General features: G+C 41.2%; 1 protein-coding gene and 1 long non-coding RNA gene across 6 annotated transcripts in view; one reads left to right on the top strand and one right to left on the bottom strand.

The window, feature by feature from the left end:
* The window catches only part of tjap1 (tight junction associated protein 1 (peripheral)), a 165,572-nt gene extending 155,571 nt beyond the window's left edge, over positions 1-10,001 (top strand). For 3 of the 5 annotated variants that reach the window (XM_087278268.1, XM_087278270.1, XM_087278269.1), the window contains one exon: positions 5,593-9,997. In XM_087278268.1, coding sequence (XP_087134394.1) covers positions 5,593-7,020 — 1,428 coding nt within the window. In that variant the 3' untranslated portion in view covers positions 7,021-9,997. 5 annotated transcript variants of the gene reach the window in all.
* Positions 10,002-14,668: 4,667 nt separating this feature from the next.
* Positions 14,669-19,425, bottom strand: LOC147840972 (uncharacterized). Its single transcript, XR_015505733.1, has 3 exons — positions 18,119-19,425; positions 15,139-15,629; positions 14,669-14,799 (listed from the first exon to the last, which is right to left on the bottom strand). It is a non-coding gene; the product is annotated as an uncharacterized LOC147840972 (long non-coding RNA).
* Between the last annotated feature and the right edge of the window lie 2,960 nt (positions 19,426-22,385).

Here is a 22,385-nt window from a genome sequence, read left to right as displayed (position 1 = left end):
CGGAATGATATCCTATTTTTTAGGGTTTGTAGAGTTGGCAGACCCTTAACCACTGTAACAGCTCCAACTCTTCTGGGAACGATGTCCACAATGTTTGGGGGATTTTTGATCATTTGTTTAGATGCTCATTTGTTATGTCATGCAGTGTTGTTAGATGTGGCTCAGAGGTTGAGGTTAGGACTTTCTGCAGGCCAGTCCATTTCCTCTACTTTGACCTCACTTATCCATTTCTTTGTGGACTTTGCTTTGTGCACTGGTGTGCAGTCATGCTGGAACTGCAATCCCCTTCCACAAACTCTTCCCACAAAGTTGGGAGCATGAAATCAAATTGGGAGCACTTTGAAAGGCTATTTGTTTGGCTATACAATATAAATACTTAAAGGGTCACGAAACACCAAAACACATTTTTTGAGCTGTTGACAGTCATATATGTGTCCCACACTGCTAAAAACACTATTAGGACACCTATATTTCACTAAAAAGTGTAAATTGGTTGTTTTTGCGTTATTTCAAGCAAATTCGTACTTCCTGTTTGAAACTAATTTTTGAAGCTGCGTCACGGCCATGACATAATAGCCTGTATTCCAGCGTGCAGACTGGCCGTCTGTGCCAGAGTGTGTCTCATTACATCTTACAGTGTGATGCATTAATGCATGAGTAAGGCTTGGTTCAAACCAATCAGCGCGCTCTATTGTGCAACTTCATTAATATTCATTACTGTCACAGTGTTTAGACGACAGAGACGCCACGTTGTGTTGGCAAAACAAGCGTGAAGTGTTGCTTTTATAGTTAAAATTGTTGCTGCAGTTAAGTTTTGTTTTCATTTTCTCTCTGTGAGAGCTCAGAGTCACGTGTGGATTAACAGTGTACGCGACGCTCGACAACAATAACTTACGTGTCTAAGGAGGATTATTGTTTACCTGAGAGCTGTTCTCATCTGCAAACGCTGAGATCCGGATTCGCTTTAGTCTCCTCTTAATAAAGACGCGGCTCTAGTTGCTGGTGATTGTCCTGTCTCTACAGATTTGGTAAGTGAGCGACCAGTGCTCTTTGTTTATTCAGTTTGTTCGTATCCAACAAACTATTGCACCGAGTGTAAACATGTTAGCACCACAACCAAACTTTAACCTCGTGTAGGATTTTCACCGCATTTTGTGACCGGAATAACACACGCGGCTTTCTGATGCTACCTGTCGTGTGCATCTAAGTTTCCAGGAAATGCGGAGGTTTTTTTTTTCTCTCATTCGCCGTGCGGTATCAAACATTGCATGAAAAATACACACTTAGAGCAGCTCCTCGAATCAAATATCTCGTTTGTTTGATGTCCATGTAAACACAGTCCCTTTCTCCTTTCTCCCGTGTGTGTGTGTGTGTGTGTGTGTGTGTGTGTGTGTGTGTGTGTGTGTGTGTGTGTGTGTGTGTGTGTGTGTGTGTGTGTGTGTGTGTGTGTGTGTGTTTTTGACTCTGAAAGTCAGCGCGCCCAAATAGACACTCCCACACCATCCCTCTTTTCTTTCTCCGACACTCCCCCCTAAACAGAGCTGGACACGCCCACTTTTCTGACTTTTTCCAAAGTAGAGGTGTGAAAACACCCTGCTGAAACGAGGGGGTTTCATGGCCCTTTAAGGTTCATGTCAACACTGAAGTTCAATTTAGGCCCCGTTTACACTAATGCGTTTTAGTTTGAAAACGCATAAGTTTTGCTACGGTTACGCCATCCGTCCACACTACGCCGGAGTTCTCGAGCGCCGAAAACGGAGCGTTTCGAAAACGCTGGAGAGGCCGTTTTCATTCTAAAACGCTGCAGCTCCGTCTCAGTGTGGATGGGGAAAGACGGAGACATCTAAAAACGGAGGCGGGGCTGCAGACATTCGCCTCTCTGATTGGGGCTTTTCCTCAATATTAAGTAGCCTAACACACAGTTCAGTCCTGAATCTTCTCCGTGTAAGTTCAGACTTCGCAAGTTTGATCAAGGCTGCATCTCTTCTTCTCAGTTTGATATGGAAAACATACCGAGGACACGCGTCAATCTTCACAGGGAACAGTGTACTTTATAACTTCATTCACATCACCTTGGCTACGTTGTTTCACTTTCTCAACAATAAAATGTAAACTTGATATAAGGAACTGCCTATTTTTATTTTAATATTAACAACTAAACAGACAGCAGAAATGTTGAGGCGTCGTGCTGCATATATGAGCGTCATCTTCACTGTGTGCATATTTATAACAAAACGGAGCCGATAACAACTGCCTCCTTTCAATTTCAGTGAAAATACGAAACACACCCTCTCTTTTGCTGAATATCAGTTTTAATCATCGATAATGGCCATTATAAAAGTATAACATACAATAAGTTTATACATTATAGGAAATAAAGGCAAGCGATCAGTCAATATACAGAATGTAGGCTACGTGCTTACATTAATCATTAACTTATCTTTGCGCTCAGCCAAAACACGTTACCTGAGAACAAGTAATAGATTCCAGTGACCAAAGTCAGGGAATATGTCGTTAGATAAAGACAACAAGATGAATGAAATATCACGTTTAATACATATAGTCAGATTAGATCCAGCGGGAGATGCTTGATGAGAAGTCCGACTAGCAGAGCTCTCATCTGGGTAGATGGGCTCCAGCGATTGCCAAAGTGTGTGTGTGTGGTCACGTGATGTGCGTTTTCAGCGTTTTGGTGTGGACGGAGAGCAGTTCAGAAACGCTGGGTAAAACGCGAGTGTGGACGCGGATCGTTTTCATTCTAAAACGCCGTTTTAAAACTAATACGCACTAGTGTAAACGGGGCCTTAGGCTTGTCAACAGATTTTTTTTTTTTAAGTCAGGGAGGAAATAAGTCTGAAGTTTAATATAACCCTGAAGCACGATAGAGTAAACAAGTCATCACGGGTATATTGTGTGTATTGACGAATCAGATGGTCATTGAACAGTTTGTAAACACACCAGAGTTGCCCTGAATTTCTGTGTGAGAAAGAAACCTCGTTTTGCATTCAATGTGTTGGCCATTGTAGCACTTTGTGTAACATCCCACTAGCATGTGACGCTGCAGTGTTACCTAACCCCCAGGGGCAATTAATTTAGGGAGCATCATGTAGATTTCTGAGCTAGAAGGCCATGAAGGGGTCAAGCTTGGAAGTGCGGTCTGAACGGATCAATTCCCCCGTGCCCTCATGCCCAGAGGAAGTAAGGGCTTTGTGGGTAATTGCTGCCTCACAGGATCGTTACAACATAAAGCTGAGCGGGGCTGTGTGATCACTGATTTTCCCTGCCTTTTTCCACAAATCAATGACCTGGCCTTGCTTTGTTAAATTGTGCCACACTACAGAATGAAATAAAGGCCTCATCACCTGCCTTTTTTCTTTTAGTCTCTCTCTCTCTTTCTCTTTTTTTCTCGGTCTTTCTTGTCCCTCTTCGGTAATAATCTAATTTGAGGTGAGCTCTTTACTCTTTATCCTCTCTCGCATCAGGCCCAGCAGACATTGGATTGAATAAGACGCTATTTTCTGCGGTTCTTGATCATGACTGTGATAGCCTTCATCAGGGCGGTATTAGCAGATAGGCCTCATCAAACACCCTATTCACATCCCAGTGTTCATTGAGCACATGTTAGTGAAATTGTTCCTTTTAAGATGACTTGCATGAGAAGATTCATCCATCAAATCGTCACCTTAGATTGATAAGGTTCTATCTGACATTTTTTGTCAAAATTGAGTTATTCACATAATTTTCGTAAATGCCAGCTTATTTACATTATGTGATGTGTTTTTAAAAATTGTTTACATTTTAAGACTTTTTATTTAAAAAACAAAAAAGGTTTTATCTACAAAGTTGAACTCCAGCTTGGCTCTATAAGGTTCTATCTGTGAGCCAATCAGCATTTTTAATGCACGCACGAGGACCAATCAGGATCAGCTTTCTTTGTCATTTCGCCGGACTGCTCCATTGACAGCGAGAAACACCAGGAAGACAAAAATCACACAAAATCAGAGTCGGCTAAATAAAGCCGCACCACACAAAATTGAGGCGTGTAAAAAGGTAATGATTTAGAAGCATTTCTTGACATTGAGATTGACAGCTTAGTCTCTTTACTAATCTGGGGTCACCACAGCGGGATGAACCACCAACTTATCCAGCATATATTTTAGCAGCGGATGCCCTTCCAGCTGCAACCCATCACTGGAAAACACCCATACACACTCAATCACACACATACACTATGGCCAATTTTAGCTCACCCAATTCACCTGTACCGCATGTCTTTGGACTTGTGGGGAAGAAACCAGAGCACCCGGAGAAAACATACAGCAAAACGGAGAGTACATGCAAACTCCACACAGAAATGCCAACTGACCCAGCTGAGGCTCGAACCAACGTTTGTCTTGCTGTTAGGCGATCGTGCTACCCACTGTGGCACCGCGTCGCCGACATTAATATGAAATGTTACATTTTATATTGTTGAAAAAGAGATGAATATTAAAAAACGTAAATATTGAATGTGAAATATATTTATTTGTTATAGTCAGTGAAACACTTTTCAGTGTTTATTAAACTCATTTGGTCACCGTCTGTTTCTTTTGGTCTTTAAATTTAATATTTGAAAGGCAAATACTTAATTTAATTTATAGGGCATATAAGTCAATAAATATGATTCAATAATTCATATAAAGCATAAAATTGCATAAATATTAACATATTAATTAGATCAAATTAACATCCGCTCTGGAAAAAAATATTTAGCCCAGCCTTGTAAGCTCAATTTGAACAAGAATAAATATCCTAAAACATTAAATAAATGTTGTAGAAACCAAAATTTAACTTTCTCCAGCATCAAAATATTGTTACAACACCAATTTAATATATTTTTTGATTGTATTTCTTGAAAAATAATGCTTCAATGAATGAGCTGGCAGATAGAACCTTATAATTCCAAGCGGAAAATGACATTTCAGAATGAGAAGGTTCTATCTGCATTTACCGTGGTTTTTTTTACTCCAATTTGCAAGTGTAAGAGAACTTTGCTCATTTGCATTTAGAGAACCGTTAGGGTCTCTGTCATGTTAATGTCTGAAAGAGAACTGTCACACACATGTTGTTTGCTATATGGAATGCAAAAACTTTGAAGCTCAATATCTCAAAATCATTCAGAACCAGATAGAACCTTATAATTCTAAGGTGACGAAATGTGCAAGCTACATAGGTCTCATAGCAACAAATGTGGTTTCATAGAAAGTATCAGACTAGACAAGATTAGAGGCATGGTTTTCACTGAAATTCAAGGATATAGATTCCCACCCTTATGCTTTTAATTGAAACTTTCTTTCTTGACACAAAGACGAAGGTACTTTCTCTTGTTGTTTTTGTCCTAATCACTGCTGCTTCGATTGTATGGTAAAGACAGTGCAAACATTCTTACAATACATTGTATTTTCGGGAGTGGGGTCGGTCTTTAATAAGCTTTTCACTAGATGTGAACTGAATTGTTGGCTTTTCTAACTAAATGCCTGTTGGTAGTAACGCAAATGTTCTCATTATCCAGTTTTGTGTGTGTGTGTTTATATTTTCTGTAATGTTTTGCAGTTGCCATATGAGCTACAGGACATGGTGAACAAGCATATGAAGAGCAGCTTGCCCAACAAGACTCAGGGAGCTCAAGCCCAGGATCCTGACACTCTAAGCCTGACTCCTGCAGATGTAGTGCCCACTTCGGTCATTGCTCGTGTTCTTGAGAAACCCGAGCCCCTGGTGCTCAACTCGGCTCAGTCTAGCAGCAGTGCAGGTCGGCCTGTGGCTGAGGATGTCTTTGTACACGTGGACATGACGGGACCACAAGATGATGATGGAGGGCGGGAAAATGGTGGTCCTGTTCATGCTAGGCCTCCTGCGGTAGCTGATACTGACCAGCAGCATGTCAATGGCATGTGTCGAAGCCAGGGCAGCCTTGATGGTCCTACAGGAGATGATGGTGCAGCTCCCTCTTTCGAGAAGCTGAATCCTTACCCTACTCCTTCACCACCAAACCCGCTCTACCCAGGTCGCAAAGTGATTGAGTTTTCTTCTGATGATAAAGTCAAGATCCCCAAGAACAGCCCACTGCCCAATTGCACCTACGCTACTCGTCAGGCTATTTCTTTGAGTCTTGTGCAAAATGAAGAAGAGGCAGCCGAGCGCCAGCGCACAGTGCCTAATAGCCCTGCCATATCTGATGGGGGTTGGCGATCTGGAACCTCCTCATCTTCCGGTGGAGGGATTGCTTCTCACCAGAGGACACCTCCACAGATGGATGCTACAGACACACTCTCCAGTCATTCAAGTCCCTTTAGCAGCCCCCCTCAGCCGCCCAGCGCCTTTGCCAGTTCTGGAAGCTCCGAGGAGGACCTTCTAGCCAACTGGCAGCGCATGTTTGTTGAAAAAATGGCACCTTCTTCAGATGGCTCCCTTGTCAACCGCACATCCTTCAGCAGTGAAACGGTAAAAGATCTCCAAAGAAGTCATAATGGAAAATCAGGAGTTGGTGCTCTGAGAGGTGCTTACTCTGATGGTGAGGAGGGATCCCCGGCTCAGAGCTGGACAGCAAGTAGAGAGTCAAGTTTGGACACAGACACCAGCAGCATGGCAGACCTTCGGGCAAAGAAGACACAATATGGTGGCGACTTTTCCTATGAAGAAGGTGAACACCTTCTGATGGCTCTGGATCCACTTGATAATGATGGTGCTAGCGGTGACACTATGGTCACCATTGAGAGTAGTCCTGCCTCTGCGAAGCGTCAAGAGTTTGCAGAAGATGTTGGATCGGCGGGAAGTTCAGCAGAAGAGCGAGATGTCCTTCCCCAGGACTTTCCTGTCATTGGCTCAAGGGTTCTTTCTTCCCTTGAGGATTATGCAGATAAGCCCCCTCGGACTGGCTCCTCGCGACCTCTGAAGAGTCCCAAGAGGATGGGGGTTCATCACTTGCACCGCAAAGACAGCCTTACCAGAGCCCAAGAGCATGGCAACTTGCTAGACTGAGACTTCCAGACTTGTTTTTCTCCTTTTTTTTCTTTTTCATTTTAACCTCGAGTGCTCTTCGTCTTACTAGCAATCACTAGTCATAGCAGCACACAACAAGTGGAAGGCATGGGATCAGGCTCGATGCGGTTATCCCAGAGTATGCTGCTGTTGCTACTCTTCTGTCCTCTTTTTAAGGCACGGAGCACTCTTTATCTCTGGAACCGACAGTATTGATGGGATCCACGGAGAGGTACCGGCTGCACCTTCTCTTAGTCCGGCTATTTTGAGCGGACAGTGCTTCAGGGATAATACAAGAATGTCATAGCCTGTATTAAGGTGGATTTCACCAGTTCAAGCCTTGCTTCTGCTTGATGCGCAGTGATTGAGTGGGCGACAGCAATACACAGCCATACAATCACACCTCCGCAAGAGGAAGAGTTCTTCAGAGGCGACAAGATTGAGCAGCATTAAATGTGATCTTCGTGGCACTGTGCGGACATGGAACTTTTCAAATAATGGATGTTTTGACATTCACTTTCGCCCTCGGGTGAGAGTTGTCTACCCAGATAATGAAATCTATTCAGTATCCCAGTACAAGCCCCTTGTTTCGGGAGATTGGGATGGCACTGACGGTCACAGCTTCACAGATACCACTGTGTCAGGCATTCTGCTGATTGAAGCAGGTTAAATGTAATCTATGGGACTCTCTTGTCAATTTTCAGTGCCTAACCCTTGCTCTGACAGAGGGGGCTCTCCATCACCCTTTAAATGAACATCTTATACCTTTAGTCAGCTTTTAGTCATCACAAACCGAGAGGATCCTTCACCTCAGATGTTCAGTTGTCTCTCTTTATTTCCTCACCCAAACCTAAGGACAGCTTTTTGTACAATCTTAAACCATTCATGAAAGGATTTTAATTTTGATGTATTCAATATGTTTTAATGATCAAGTACTCGGAGATACTTCCTGATTTCATTCTGTTTCGTTTGACTAATGATATTTAAGACGGATTATGATTTCAAGTAAACATTTTGTGTATTTATTTGTCTTTTGCTGGTCTCATCACTTGCCATCCAAAGCAGTTAACCAGAAGTCTAAAGAAGTGTGCAGGTTCCTGAATCCTGAAATTAAGGTTTGCAATCTACTACATCAGTTATTGCACTGTAATATGCACCTCAAACAGTGCTGTATTTGCAATCTGTTTCAAAAGTCAGTATTTAAGAGTTGGCTATGACACAAGTAAGGCAGAAACATTTGGATTTATTATTTGGTATTTTTTGTCCTCCAATTTCGAACAGCTGACAACACAAATTTTCATTCAGAGGGCATATTAATATTTCAAATCTATGCATATAGTGCTGTTTTAAAAATACCTTTACAAAGGATAATGTCTCTACTGATAACCAGTGCTTAATTTGTACCGGAACAAGCCGGATCCGGCACCTCATTTTACTGATCCCCCTCCTCATTGCATGAACCCCCTCCGCAACTACAACTACAACTTTGTCCGCAACTTTCCAACCCTCTTCACTTTCGTCTGTGACACCCCCATATCCCCCTAACCCCCCCTCCCCCCTCCTCTTCATTTTTGTTTGTGACACCCCCCGTACCCCCACCCACCCGGAGAATCACTTTCGTTCACAACACATCTCTCCTTCCCCGCTCATTACTTTCGTCCCAGACACCTCTCCCTCTCTGGTAACATGCCAGACCTCGTGTTCTGGGACCTCGCAATTTACAAAGTAAGCACTGCATATATTTTACTGATCCCCCTCCTCATCACACAAACCCCCCTCTACAACTACAACTTTTTCCGTTACTCCCCAACCCTCTTCACTTTCGTCTGTGACACACCTACATCCCCCCCTCCCCCCCCGCTCTTCAATTTCGTTTGCGACACCTCTCCCTCCTCTGGTAACATGCCAGATCCGTTACTCTAATCTGTTCCGGGACCTCGCAATTTACAAATTAATTTCTGCTGATATTACACAATTCCTTCTCCTAATCGCACGAACCCCCTCCGCTACCACAACATAACTTTTTCCGCGACTCCCAAACCCTCTTCACTTTCGTCTGCAACACACCTCCCCATCCTAACCCAACACCTCCCCATCCCCACTCTTCAATTTCATCCGTGAAACCTTCCTCTGGTAACATGCCAGATCCGTTACCCCGATCTGTTCCGGAACCTCGCAATTTACAAATTAAGCACTGCTGATATTTTACCGATACCCCTTCCCATCGCACGAACCCCTGCCACAGCTACAACTACAACTTCCTCCGCGACTCCCAAACCCTATTCACTTTCGTCTGCAATACACCTCCCCATCACAACCCACCCAACACCCCCACCCTCGCTCTTCAATTTCATCCGCGAAACCTCTCCTTCCTCTGGTAACATGCCGGATACGTTACCCTGATCTGTTCCGGGACCTCGCAATTTACAAATTAAGCACTGGTAATAATGTTCTGATCTTGCATACAGTTGACGAGAAAAAAAAGATACTGAAATTTCAGCCAGAAACATGCCTGTGATGGAATGGCGCTAAAACATTTTGTTAAATCCCAGATTTAAAGGAAGCCATGTTTTGATCTTAACGAATGTAATCATCTTTTATGTAGCATTTGTTTTTCTTTGGTTCCTCACTATAACCCATCATACTGCTGTATGGCTGTCTTTTAAGGGGAATGTGCGCCCCACCATCATTTAGTGTGTTTTTTTTTTTCTGTGTGTATTTTCTGTGTGCAAATCTGAACTGTCCTGATTATGTGTGGAAATCTGAACTGTCTTGATTGTGGATGATTAGTCTGTCCAGCAGCTGTTTGTTTTATTTGTGTTCATCTTAAAATCTTTGTTATTTCAAGCTTTGTTCAGATAGCATTTATCAGCTTTTCTCATATGAGTTTCAGATGCAACCACTGAAAGCATCCTCATTCTTTTGTTTTTGATGAATATATTTTAGAGACGAATAAACTCTGTGTTGCCTTTTTAAATGTGTCTTGCTTTGTGTTCTCTTCATTTAAGAGTCTTAGTCTCTTGGCCAGTCATTTTCGAGATTTCCCAATTGTGGTTGAAGCACTGTAGGCTACGCTATTCTGTGTTGTACTTCAGAAATCGACTAGTGCTCTCAAACGATCAATCGCATCCAAAAATTGATGTTTGCCTTTACATCATTTGGGACCCAGGACTATAAAGATCCATTTTTATACATCATCTGAATGCTGAATAAACCTAAAATGCTGAATCATTTCCACTAGCTTTCCATGGGACATTATTTGGCTGAGGTTTTGAAGATTTGTAATCTAAAGGGTTCAGAAATGTCTAAATATTTTAAAAGATTTTTTTTTTAATTCTTAGCATTTTATATAAATAATAAAACTTCATAACTAATAAAAAATATGAATATATATATGAAAAATAACATACTAGCAGTGCCATATGGCTGTTTGAGGCTTAGAGGCTCCAGGTCGTAGGCCGAATGCCTTAGTGTCCCACCAGTGACGATATATAGCCATAGCGCATTGCTACTCGTGTGATATTGCGTTTATACAACAGGTCTGTCTGGTACTAGAATCTGATTGGCTGATAGCGATGCGATATTCTGCAAATAACAGCACCCATACAGCCTTTTTTTTGACAGCAGATTAATAATAAATATATATATATATGTATATATATGACATTAATGCACATCTACTCGCCTTTTTATGTATGCCACTGTAAGAAAACATTGTAAAAAAAAATCCAGCAACCACCATAATCAAACTCTTGGGAACAACAGTGGTTGGAACCAAAGTGTGTTCTCTGGACACTGAACCGCGTCATAGCTCATTACCATAAATTTGACTTGATTTAAATTTTCCTCAGCGCCCACACCGCCCGTTCTCATTGAAAATGAATGACTTCTGGCGACTTTGACGCTCTCTCTGCTTTCGGTGTGAACGCACAGCCATATCGCACTGCTACAAATGGGATCTTGCTTATATACATCTTCTTTACATAAATGTGAATATATGGGAATGTTAATTTTTACATAATTATAAATAATTCAGATCTAAACAAGTAAATGCCAAGCGGAAACCTCCTGTTCTCCCTCGTGAAGCAAATATGGAAGTAACTTAAAATGCAATTCATGGAAATTCCGCTAGTCCTGGCTCCATATAGAGCAAATTTCTATTGAGCTCACAGTTAAAATGGCCCACTTTACAGCAGAAAAAAGTGTTTAGAGCCTGGTACAAAGAACGCTTTTGGTTTATATAGCTAGTAATAAACTTCATGACAACTTTGAGGGGGGTGAAATTTTTTTGTAGCTCATCTGTTTCATTTATATTAAGTTATATTAAGTCTGCATTATTAAGGGCGTGGCCACTTGAGTGACAGCTAGGTCTTGCTGGTCGCCGTCACTTCACCTCAGCTGATTCCGGCTGATTAACTGCTGAACTTGGCATATTCATACAAAATCAGTTGCCTATTGGAATTATTTCCTACACTTATCAGATGATATGGCATGCTGTGTGCACTTTATTGTGCTCACAAACCATTCACATGGCCTCCATTTCCCAGGTGAGTGAAATTATATACTTATATTATCTCTATAAACGTATTTGTTTTATTTAAGATCATTTATAATTGTCTTTAGACCTGTAATGCACTCCAGAATCTGACAGATTGATTAGGCTTTAGAACAGTCATTCGAAGTGTTGTTATACAGTGTTATGCCTGGATTTCATCAATAGCCTTGCATTTACTAACACAGACTATATTTGAAGTGTTTGAAAGTAATTTGCATCTTTCTCCTGTGGAAAAAGTCATAAGAACTATGTTTAGTGGCTCAATGTATTACAGCAGTGTTTTTAAAAGACTAAACACTTTATTGATATAGTGAACAACCATGCACATGTGTTCAGAACACAAACGAGTCGCAGGTAAGGAAGTATTAAGTGTTTTGTATGGGTGATGTCAAGGATACTACGTCCATATCTTTTACAGTCTATGGTAAATGCGAACTTTTCTGCCATTAATTGATTAGTGTTTTGACAGCGCTATACTGTCCTCCATCCTGACTGACTCCATACATCTTTTCACCTGTTGGTATATCTAACAGTATTCATAACAGTCATTTTTTAGCATTGTTATTTATTCATGTACACATCAGCCAGTTAAAAAGTAAAGCAGCATGTTTTACATCAGGGGTTCTCAACTGGTTTGGCCATGGGACCCACATTTTTACATGGTCGTCAAGCCGCGACCCAAATTTTTAGGAACTATAATACAATTTTAGGAATTATACTTAATTTGTATTTATTTGTTAACATAAACAAGTAGTGACAGATACATCATAAGAAATTCACCAAGACTTACAAATAAACACTATTTTACTGCTGTCATTTAACAAAATAAATAATATTATAGAAATATTACAAAGTAAAAACGACAAATCCGCTTGTTAAGTCGAAAATTAATTAATAAAATGACCCATCGAGAATGAGTGTGAGTGTGTAGGTGTGTTTCCCAGTACTGAGTTGTGGCTGGAAGGAAATCCACTGCATGAAACATATGCTGGAATAGTTAGTGGTTCCTTCCGTTGTGGCAGCGCCTGATAAATCAGCCTAATCCTGATGAATGGATGACTCTAAACTTCATGCATACAAAGCATGTTTATGAAGGCGGAGCTTCGGGACACACCCACTGATTGCATATCCGCTTGTTAAGTGTGACGTCACGCGAAGCGGCTTCCGGGTCTAAGCGCTCTATTCAACTGAATGGGGAGACTCATGAAATGGTAATAATAAACGTTTACAAAGCGATTTAAGGCTTTCGAAAATCACGATAGCAGTATATATGTCCATGCCTAATATACGATGGCCAGAAAGTGATACATTTTTTTATAAATTGTTAAATTTGTGGTGTTTGTTATGCAGCAAGCCCAGAGATTGTTGTATACACTATGATTATATATGAAATTAACTTTAATGTGTGATAGGAATAAAACCTGATCATAAACGAATGATTTCTCCTCTCAAATGAATGGCGACTTGGACCCGGAAACAGTATTACATACGTCACAAACACGTCACCACTTAACAAGCGGATACTGTTAATAAAACATGTTGTCTGGGTTCTAAATGTCGTTTCAATTTAGACGGTTTCATGCTGTCTAATGAGAGCACCTCACTACATATGTCACTGAGGCTTTAAGTCTTTTTTTGTCGTCAATATTTAACAATAGTTCCAATAGTTTACATATTCGGGGTCGTACTTGCGCTTCGACATATTTGTTAAGTGAAGTTTATTCATAAACTAATTTCGAGAGGATCACGTGCTTATGATTGACACGGCTGGCCCTGAGTCAAGCTAATGTACGAACCACCAATCACACTATTCCTAACCAAGTACAAATAACCAAACACCTTACCCTTAGTCATCTTCGTCTTGAAGAATCCCCCCTTTCACCCCTTCGCCTCCTCTTTTGTCTACAGGGCAGCACGGCGGCCCAGTGGCTAGCACTGCGGCCTCACAGCAAAATGCTTCCAGTTCGGGCATCTACCCAAACAGTCAGCATTTTCGTGTGGAGTTCATGTTCTCCCTGTGCTTGCGTGGGTTTCCTCCCACACTCCCAAAAACATGACACTTAAGTAAATTGACTAAACCAAATTAGCACCAAATTCGATTCAATTCTGTCAGCGACGCATCACCTTAGCAACCCTAACGCAGCAGGAGGGGAGGGGTTCTCGAGATCTACCCGAGCTCAAACTCCCCTCTTGCCCTGCAACGGGAGGGAGCCCCGGGCTCGAAGCTCTCATGAGCTCGGGGCTCTCTCCCGGGACAGCATGCCAATCTAGCTTATTACCAATCATCAGCTAAGTGTGAACTCTTGAAAATTACACTTCACATGTCGAACGGTAGAGTGGTCGCGCATGCATTTCAAAATAAAAGTTCGGTATTGGCAAAATAAGTAAACAATTTAACTTTTGTCGTTGTTTTTTTGACCACACACTCTGCGACCCACCAGTTGAGAAACACTGTATTACTTTATAACAGTACTCCTCAGTTTTGTTAAACCCCCGCACCCAACATTCAGCTTTCGCCTTGAAAAATTCTGCTCTGTTTCTCGGTGAAGTGCCGAATGTGCAGTCAAAGGCCTCCAAACTCGCTCTTCTCATCTCACACTTTGTTCTTCTTTTGTAGTAATCAGTCTCGCGTCAGAATATATGTGCGCACCACTAATAGCCCATGATTAATTGAAGTGTAACTACCCACCGTCCTGAATAATTAATATTTTATCATGTTCTAAAAAGAGTCCTGCGATGCTTTAAAGTGACGGAGTACGGCTGTCAGGCTCTTGCATGTGGAAATGGATGTCCGTAAATAATTCAGTCTCATCAGATGTTACACAGACGCCAGTTTGTGCAGATAAATACCTTGTTGAAGGAGAAAAGAAAAGACGTGACAGTGGTCAGGATGGTCTGTAAATAGGTCTTCCACTTCTGATGGCTTGCAGCTTTAATAATCCTAATTTAATTGCACATAGGAGAGACATGCACGTCTTTAATCCAAGGTGACCCTCGGGCGTGCGTGCGTGTGTGTGTGTGTGTGTGTGTGTGTGTGTGTGTGTGTGTGTGTGTGTGTGTGTGTGTGTGTGTGTGTGTGTGTGTGTGTGTGTGCAAAGACTTCACTGACCAATCTAAGAAGAAATGTCAAGGTTATCCTCCTACAATGCTTTCTGCCTAAAGCTGACGTCTTCCAAGCCATTCATATGATCGTCTAACCTTCAAGATGTCTGTTATATGTGCTTCTTTTGCCTTTCATCTGATGTTTTATTTATCTGAAGGCCAAATACACAGGATTAGAGGCCTTTGCCTTTCATACGAGCCACTTCTGATACCAAAAGATCAACTAGAAGTCAAGTTATTATTTGCTGTTCCTAAAACGTGGATAGGCGACAAGACTATAGTCAGGTAGTGTATCCATCAATGACAAAAGCTTGTTTGAGATTGACTTGACATTTACATCTGTTGTTTCATATTACTGATTTGTGTGGAGAAAAAGTATGCTTATAAATGAGCTTCATAGTAAGCATGCCTGTTTATGAAAAAGGAACGTTATCAGCACCATGTTAATATCAAAATTACACCTTAAAGAAAATCTAAACCCCCCACCTGGTCACAAACTAATTCAGGGACGATGCTTCAAATTTTCAGGTCATTTTTAATCCATTTGTTTATAAATGCACAGTTAGAAGTGCTGAAGACAAGAACTTTGAGACCATCATCTTCCACTGGATTGCACAAAATTGTCTTTTTAAATAATGTGGTCTGTTTCTCCATATGAAATTGAACAAAAGTGTATCCACCTCTTTTATGACTGACTGTGGAACATCCATAGATACATACATCAGATGTCGCCTGGCTTATTGTTGTCTATTGGACGGAATGCGTCAATAGCGCCGCCATCTTGGTACAGAGTAGCGCTCCTTTAAAATGAATGCGGGACCAAGGTACAGTGGACGACTGTGGCCATCCAAAGCCAGAGATATACACATATATCTATGATCGGGAGTTTTCCTGGATGTTAGTATGTAATTTTTTTTTCTAATTACGAATATTATAATTTTACATCACTTTTCTACATTGATGGATCAGTGATCGCACTGGCATTCGTGACAAAAAGCTTGTGTTTGTGTGTACAGAAATGTACTATTCCCCCTCCCTGTTAAATTTGATCTAATCCGTGTCCTGAAACACAGCTCCTCTCCTGCTTTCACTTCTCATACTGACGGAGGGAGCGATTCGTTTGTGAATGAATCCCCCGAACGACTCTTTCACTAACGTTAGCCGACAGTAATACGTTTCTGGCAGCGCAGCATCTCGTTGTCATATTTCTTTTGCATTGTTTGCTGATTTTATTCAACAAAACTAGCATAAGCCGAGTGTTTAGTGCGAGTTGGAGCTGCTTTGCCTTATGGTGAATGCAGTAAGTGACTGTTATCATCAATAACGTGACCTGATTAGCACAAAAGTTCAGAACATACAAACACAGAAAAAAACTTAATATTACCTATGAAATGTTCTGCATTTGTGCTTTGTTTTCTTTGTTTGCTCGTTACAACACCCATAGACAGCGCTAAAGTCCAGCATCTTCACTCTTGACTAGTGCGGTTGAATGACATTTGTTCTGGGAGCACTGTACCAATGCGGCGGCGCTATTGACGCATGCTCAGGGTCCCTATGCGATATCTAGTGTATATATCTATGTGGAACATCTAATGCAAGAGACGTGTGTGTGTGTGTGTGTGTGTGTGTGTGTGTGTGTGTGTGTGTGTGTGTGTGTGTGTGTGTGTGTGTGTGTGTGTGTGTGTGTGTGTGTGTGTGTGTGTGTGTGTGTGTGCGTGTGTGTGTGTGTGTGTGTGTGTGTGTGTGTGTTTATCAGGTGATGTGTGTGTATTTATTTTGTTTGCCGGCATGATGTCACTGGAGTTGGCTGTGTCACCGGCGCGGCTGTGCTGATGCGGGAGCGCCCACTGCTGGTCAAGAGAAGGAGAAACAATCACACACACTTATTTATGCACTTCAGCAAAACTGACCACAGCTATTTGATGTTGTTTTGTCGGAAAGTATCCCCGCATGATCGCGTAAACGACCAACATGAGGCTATTTAAAAAGAAAGGTTCACCAGAACAATTACCTCATTATTTACTCTCAGTCGAGCGGTTTTAAACCCTTTATGAGTTTCCTTGCTCTGTTGAACACTATGAAGATATTTTGAAGAATGATTGACTTCTATAGTTATTCTTACAATGGAGGTCAAGTCTACTTTTGTGTTCAACAGATGGGAAGATTATATATTTCTAGCCAAATATGTAATGCTTTAATGTTGTGCCAAAACTGTAGTGATCATTTCATAACTGTCTTTTCAATCTTATAGTTGAAAAGGCTTTGTTGTCACAGAGTTATTTTTTAATTTTATTTATTGGTATTGCATAACAAGAATGATAATGTATTATACAAAAGTAGAGAAATTCCTGCATTTTTAGCAGTAACATTTATTTGGCGATGTGGTGGCGCAGTAGGTAGTGCTGTCGCCTCACAGCAAGAAGGTCGCTGGTTCGAGCCTCGGCTCAGTTGGCGTTTCTGTGTGCAGTTTGCATGTTCTCCCTGCGTTCGTGTGGGTTTCCTCCGGGTGCTCCGGTTTCCCCCACAGTCCAAAGACATGCGGTAAAGGTGAATAGGGTGGGCTAAATTGTCCGTAGTGTATGAGTGTGTAATGATGTTTCCCAGAGATGGGTTGCAGGTGGAAGGGCATCTGCTGCAAAAAACATGTGCTGGATAAGTTGGCGGTTCATTCCACTGTTAATTCTGATAACTGTTACTCAGAAGCAGCATTTTAAAAACTTCATGGGCCGGATGAAAGTGTTTATGCATGTGGCCCACAGGCCATAGTTTGCCCACCTCTGCCCTAACAATATGCAAAATATCGACTTTCACGGTTAGTGGCGGCATCTAGTGGTGGTTTGTGGAACTGCTCTGAGACTGAGATAAAATACAGGCTTGCTGCAACTTTTATTTATTTTTTATTTATTTAACATCACTATAAGGCAGTTTTGCGAGTATAAAATGGTCTGATTAGAAAGTCTTTAGGTGACTATTAAACTGCTAAACATTTGATCTGATAGATGTCAATCTGTGCTTTTTAAAATACTATTGTATGGGTTTAGAGGAGGAGGAGGGTGGGTCAGTCAATCAGTCATTCGGTCAAACAGTCAGTCGATTTACAAGAGAACAGCAGGCACGAGAGAAATGTGAGATCTCAAAAAGCGTATACAGCGGCCGCTGGTGGATTCATTCATTCATTCATTCATTTTCTTGTAAGCTTAGTCCCTTTATTAATCCAAGGTCGCCACAGCGGAATGAACCGCCAATTTATCCAGCTAGTTTTTACGCAGCGGATGCCCTTCCAGCCGCAACCCATCTCTGGGAAACATCCACACACACACACATTCACACACTACGGACAATTTAGCCTACCCAATTCACCTGTACCGCATGTCTTTGGACTGTGGGGGAAACCGAAGCACCCGGAGGAAACCCACGCGAAGGCAGGGAGAACATGCAAACTCCACACAGACACGCCAACTGAGCCGAGGTTCGAACCAGCGACCTTCTTGCTGTGAGGCGACAGCACTACCTACTGCGCCACTGCCTTGCCATGCTAGTGGATTGGTGAAAGCAAAAAACATAGCTCCTAGGACGTATTTGGCGCTCTCCAGAAATGTATATAGGGGTGCGTTTTCAGAATGAGCCTGGGCTGGAAAAAACACAGCCATTGACTTCTATAGTATTATTAATATTAATATTTTAATTTTTGCTCCTACAATGAATGCCAATGGCTGTGTTTTGGTGTGTTGTTGTTCACATTCTCTTCTTGTTTTGTGTTCAACAGATGAAAGAAATTCATAATAGTTTGCAACCACTCTGAGTGAGAGTAAATAAGGAGGAGTGCGTTTTGTGTGAACAGTCCCTTTAACCTGTAGATGATCCCAGACTAATTCAGCATTTCTGTGCTCTGTGCACAAATCTCAAACAATCCAGATTCTCATACAGTCCAGACTAATGACTATTTCATCATGCTGAATGCTTTAGCACAGTCCTGTCAGAGCAGAGGATTCATTACAGCATTACCCACTGGAAAACCGGCCTCCATTTGTCTCAAGTCTTTAGCGGCTCGCTAGATTGATTTTAAAGGCTTTTCATTAATTATAGACAATAATCTCCGCTTTTATTATTCTCCTTTCCTGGCAGCCGCTGCATATGAGAGGAGACAAGCCGACTGTACTGGGTGTCCGTTTCTGCATTTGATCCCTGGCCAGAAATAGAGTCAGGAGAACAGTAGATGTCATTTACCTGAGAAGGGCTGAATACGTTATGGAGCCAAATAATTCCTTCTGCTAGTTATGCAATGTCAGTGTATGAATGAAGCTACAAATGTATAAAAAAAAAGATAATGCATCCAGTGATGATGGAAATATACTTTGTAAAGGATTTCTTCTTTTTATGAACTTACAAAATACATATACAGTAGTGTGAAAAAGTTTTTGCCCCCTTTCTGATTTATTTCTTTGCATGTTTGGCACACATTATGTTTCAGATCTTTAAACAAGGATAACACAAGTAAGCATCATGCAGTTTTTGAATTAAGGTTTTTAATATTAAGCAAAATCTAAATCAAAAAAGGTATATGTGAAAAAGTGTTTGCCCCCCCGTTAAAATATAACAAGTTCAATTGTTCTGGCCACACCCAGGCCTGATTACTGGCACACCTGTTCGCGATCAAGAAATCACTTAAATAGGACCTGCCTGACAAAGTGAAGTAGACCAAAAGATCCTCAAAAGCTAGACATCATGCAGAGATCCGAATAAATTCTAAAAACAAATAAGAATAAAAAATAACTACACACTATGAACCATTTATTAAGCATTAGCATATGGTGAATTCATTAACTCTAGATTAATAAACGTTAGTAAGCAGTTTATAACTGCAGCTATAAATGCTCTTTTCTTGACTTAGAACCATATTTATAATGTGCCTAATAACTGTACTTTCATACTTTGTTAATCATTTATTTTTCATTACTAAATTTAGTATTTCATTATTTACAAACCAGTTATTTAAGCATAGTATGGATGTTTTTATAGGATCATCCAGAATGAGTTAGTAAATGATTTATAAACTATTCAAATTAACATTTATAATTCTTATTATTCAGGCATGTAGAAATAGTTAATTTGTGTTAACACTTTCACTTTTTTTCTGTGACTCCCCAACCAGTGTTGCCAGATGTAGCTGACTGATTCCAGCCCAAAAACTAAAATCTAAACCTAAAATCCCCTGAGGACCGCAGCGGGCGGGCAAGTCGTTGCAAAACCGTCTAAATTTTCACTACCTATCTATGTAATTTTTTATCCGCAAAAACACCCCTCTGCCATCCAACGCCCCACCAAAATTGTCAAAGGGACAGTTCACCCAAAAATAAATGTACTTATATTTGCTGAACTTTTACGAATTTCTTTAGTCAAACGCAAAATAAATATATTCTGCGGAACGTTGGAAAAACGCTGACATCAATAGCGTGACCAAAAGATTACTTTAGCATTCTTTAGCATGTCTTTTTTTGTGTTCAACAGAAGAAATTCAATAGCATCATGTTGTGGGGCTGTTTTGCTGCAGGAGGGCCTGGTCCACTTCACAGCATAGATGCCATCATGAAGAAAGATCATCATGTTGAAATACTGAAGCAACATCTCAAGACATCAGCCAGGAAATTAAACTTGGCCACAAATGGGTCTTCCAAACAGACCATGACCCTAAGCATACTGCCAAATTAGTTAAAATGTGCTTTAAGGACAACAGAGTGAATGTTTTGGAGTGGCCATTACAAAGCCCTGATCTCAACCCTATAGAAAATTTGTGGGCAGACTTGAAAAAGCTTGGGTGAGCAAGACAGCCAACAAATCTGACTCAGTTACACCAATTCTGTCAGGAGGAATGGGCCAAAATTCCTGCAAACTATTGTGAGAAGCTTGTGAAAGGATCCTCAAACATGTGACCAAAGTTATACAGCTTAAAAGCAAAGCTAAAAACATACCAAGAAAATGTATGTAAACTATTGACTGTCTAGAAATTATTAAAACAAATCTTTAAAAACAATTCTCTCATTATTCTGGCATTTAGCAAATGTAAATCATTTAGGTAATCCTAAAGGACCTAAAACAGTAAAATAATAGAGTTTGGACTGGGGAGGAAACCAGAGCACCCGGAGGAAACCCACTCCAACACGGGGAGAACATGCAAACTCCACACAGAATATGCCAACTGACCCAGCCGGGACTTGAACCAACTACCTTCTTGCTGTGAGGTGACAGTCCTAACCGTAAGAATATCTAGATAATAATGATTTGATTGTGGTATGTTTGTGTATACAAGCCTTAAATAGTTTTATTGATGATGAAAATGTAGCTTGTGTTGATTTTCTGATTTGTGAGGTATGCTCAGTAACTGGTCGTGTAATTTTTACCTGAAATCCTGCTGTTAGACGTGATTATATAAAGAGCTGATATAATTTAAGCAGACGGCTTCAACAAAAGTTTCTGATTAAATGTCTCACAGCAGGTCTGTCCTCACAGATTAATAATCACCTCCCCAAAGGAGAAAATCCAAATTAATAATCAGCTTTTGGGCGAGGCAGTGGCGCAGTAGGTAGTGCTGTCGCCTCACAGCAAGAAGGTTGCTGGGTGGAACCTCAGCTCAGTTGGCGTTTCTGTGTGGAGTTTGCATGTTCTCCCTGGGTTTCCTCCGGGTGCTCCGGTTTCCCCCACAGTCCAAAGACATGCGGTACAGGTGAACTGGGTAGGCTAAATTGTCTGTAGTGTGTAAATGTGTGTGTGGATGTTTCCCAGAGATGGGTTGCGGCTGGAAGGGCATCCGCTGCGTAAAAACTTGCTGGATAAGTTGGCGGTTTATTCTGCTGTGGCGACCCCGGATTAATAAAGGGACTAAGCCGACAAGAAAATGAATGAATGAATAATCAGGTTTTTTACCTGATGCTAAAAAGAGACCAAAATTGGACGTTTTGCATTTTGAGTTCTTTTAAGACAAATGTATAATTCCTCCCAGTAAATTAAGCTTGGGGTGGCTTGTACTGCCATTAAAAACCAATAATGGCTAGAACAGTATGATGAGATTTGTGTTTCTACTGCCAATAGTACCCATGAAGCACAGGTCTTAAACTGGATTCCTGGAGGGCCGCAGCTCTGCACAGTTTTGCTTCAACCCTAATCAAACACAGCTGATCCAACGAATCAAGATGTTCCAAATTACTAGACACTTTTAAGCAGGTGTGAGTTGGAGGTGGTTAGAGCTAAACTATGCAGAGCTGTGGCCCTCCAGGAATTATGTTTTTGACTATTGCCATAAAGGGATCCAGCAGGCACAGGATGTCAACATGACGTCAGACTGACGTTGTCCCCAACATCGTGGGATGTTGCAGTTTGTGTGGAAATGAAAATCGAGTTGACGTCAAAATCGCCAGACCGGCATTAATGTCGGACCAACGTTGCATTTCGGTCACATTCCAACGCAACCCTAAAAGCAACCAAATATCAATGTCTAATGATGTTACAGCTTGACGTCTAATGTTACTTTCCCATATTTAGGTACTTTTGACAATTGAAATGGAAATAAATGTGTACCGTACTGTACCACTCACTGCAAACGAGTCGTAATTGTCCAACCCAGGCTTATTATAGATAAATACCCTGATATACATTTCTGCAGAGCGACAAATACGTCCTAGGATCTACTTTTTTGCAGTTTTTGTTTTCACAA

The sequence above is a fragment of the Danio rerio genome, chromosome 13 (assembly GCF_052040795.2).
Source record: "Danio rerio strain M-AB ecotype USA chromosome 13, GRCz13ab, whole genome shotgun sequence".
Lineage (NCBI taxonomy): Eukaryota > Metazoa > Chordata > Actinopteri > Cypriniformes > Danionidae > Danio > Danio rerio.
Note: the sequence above shows the minus strand (reverse complement) of the source record. Positions and strands in the feature narration are given on the sequence as shown.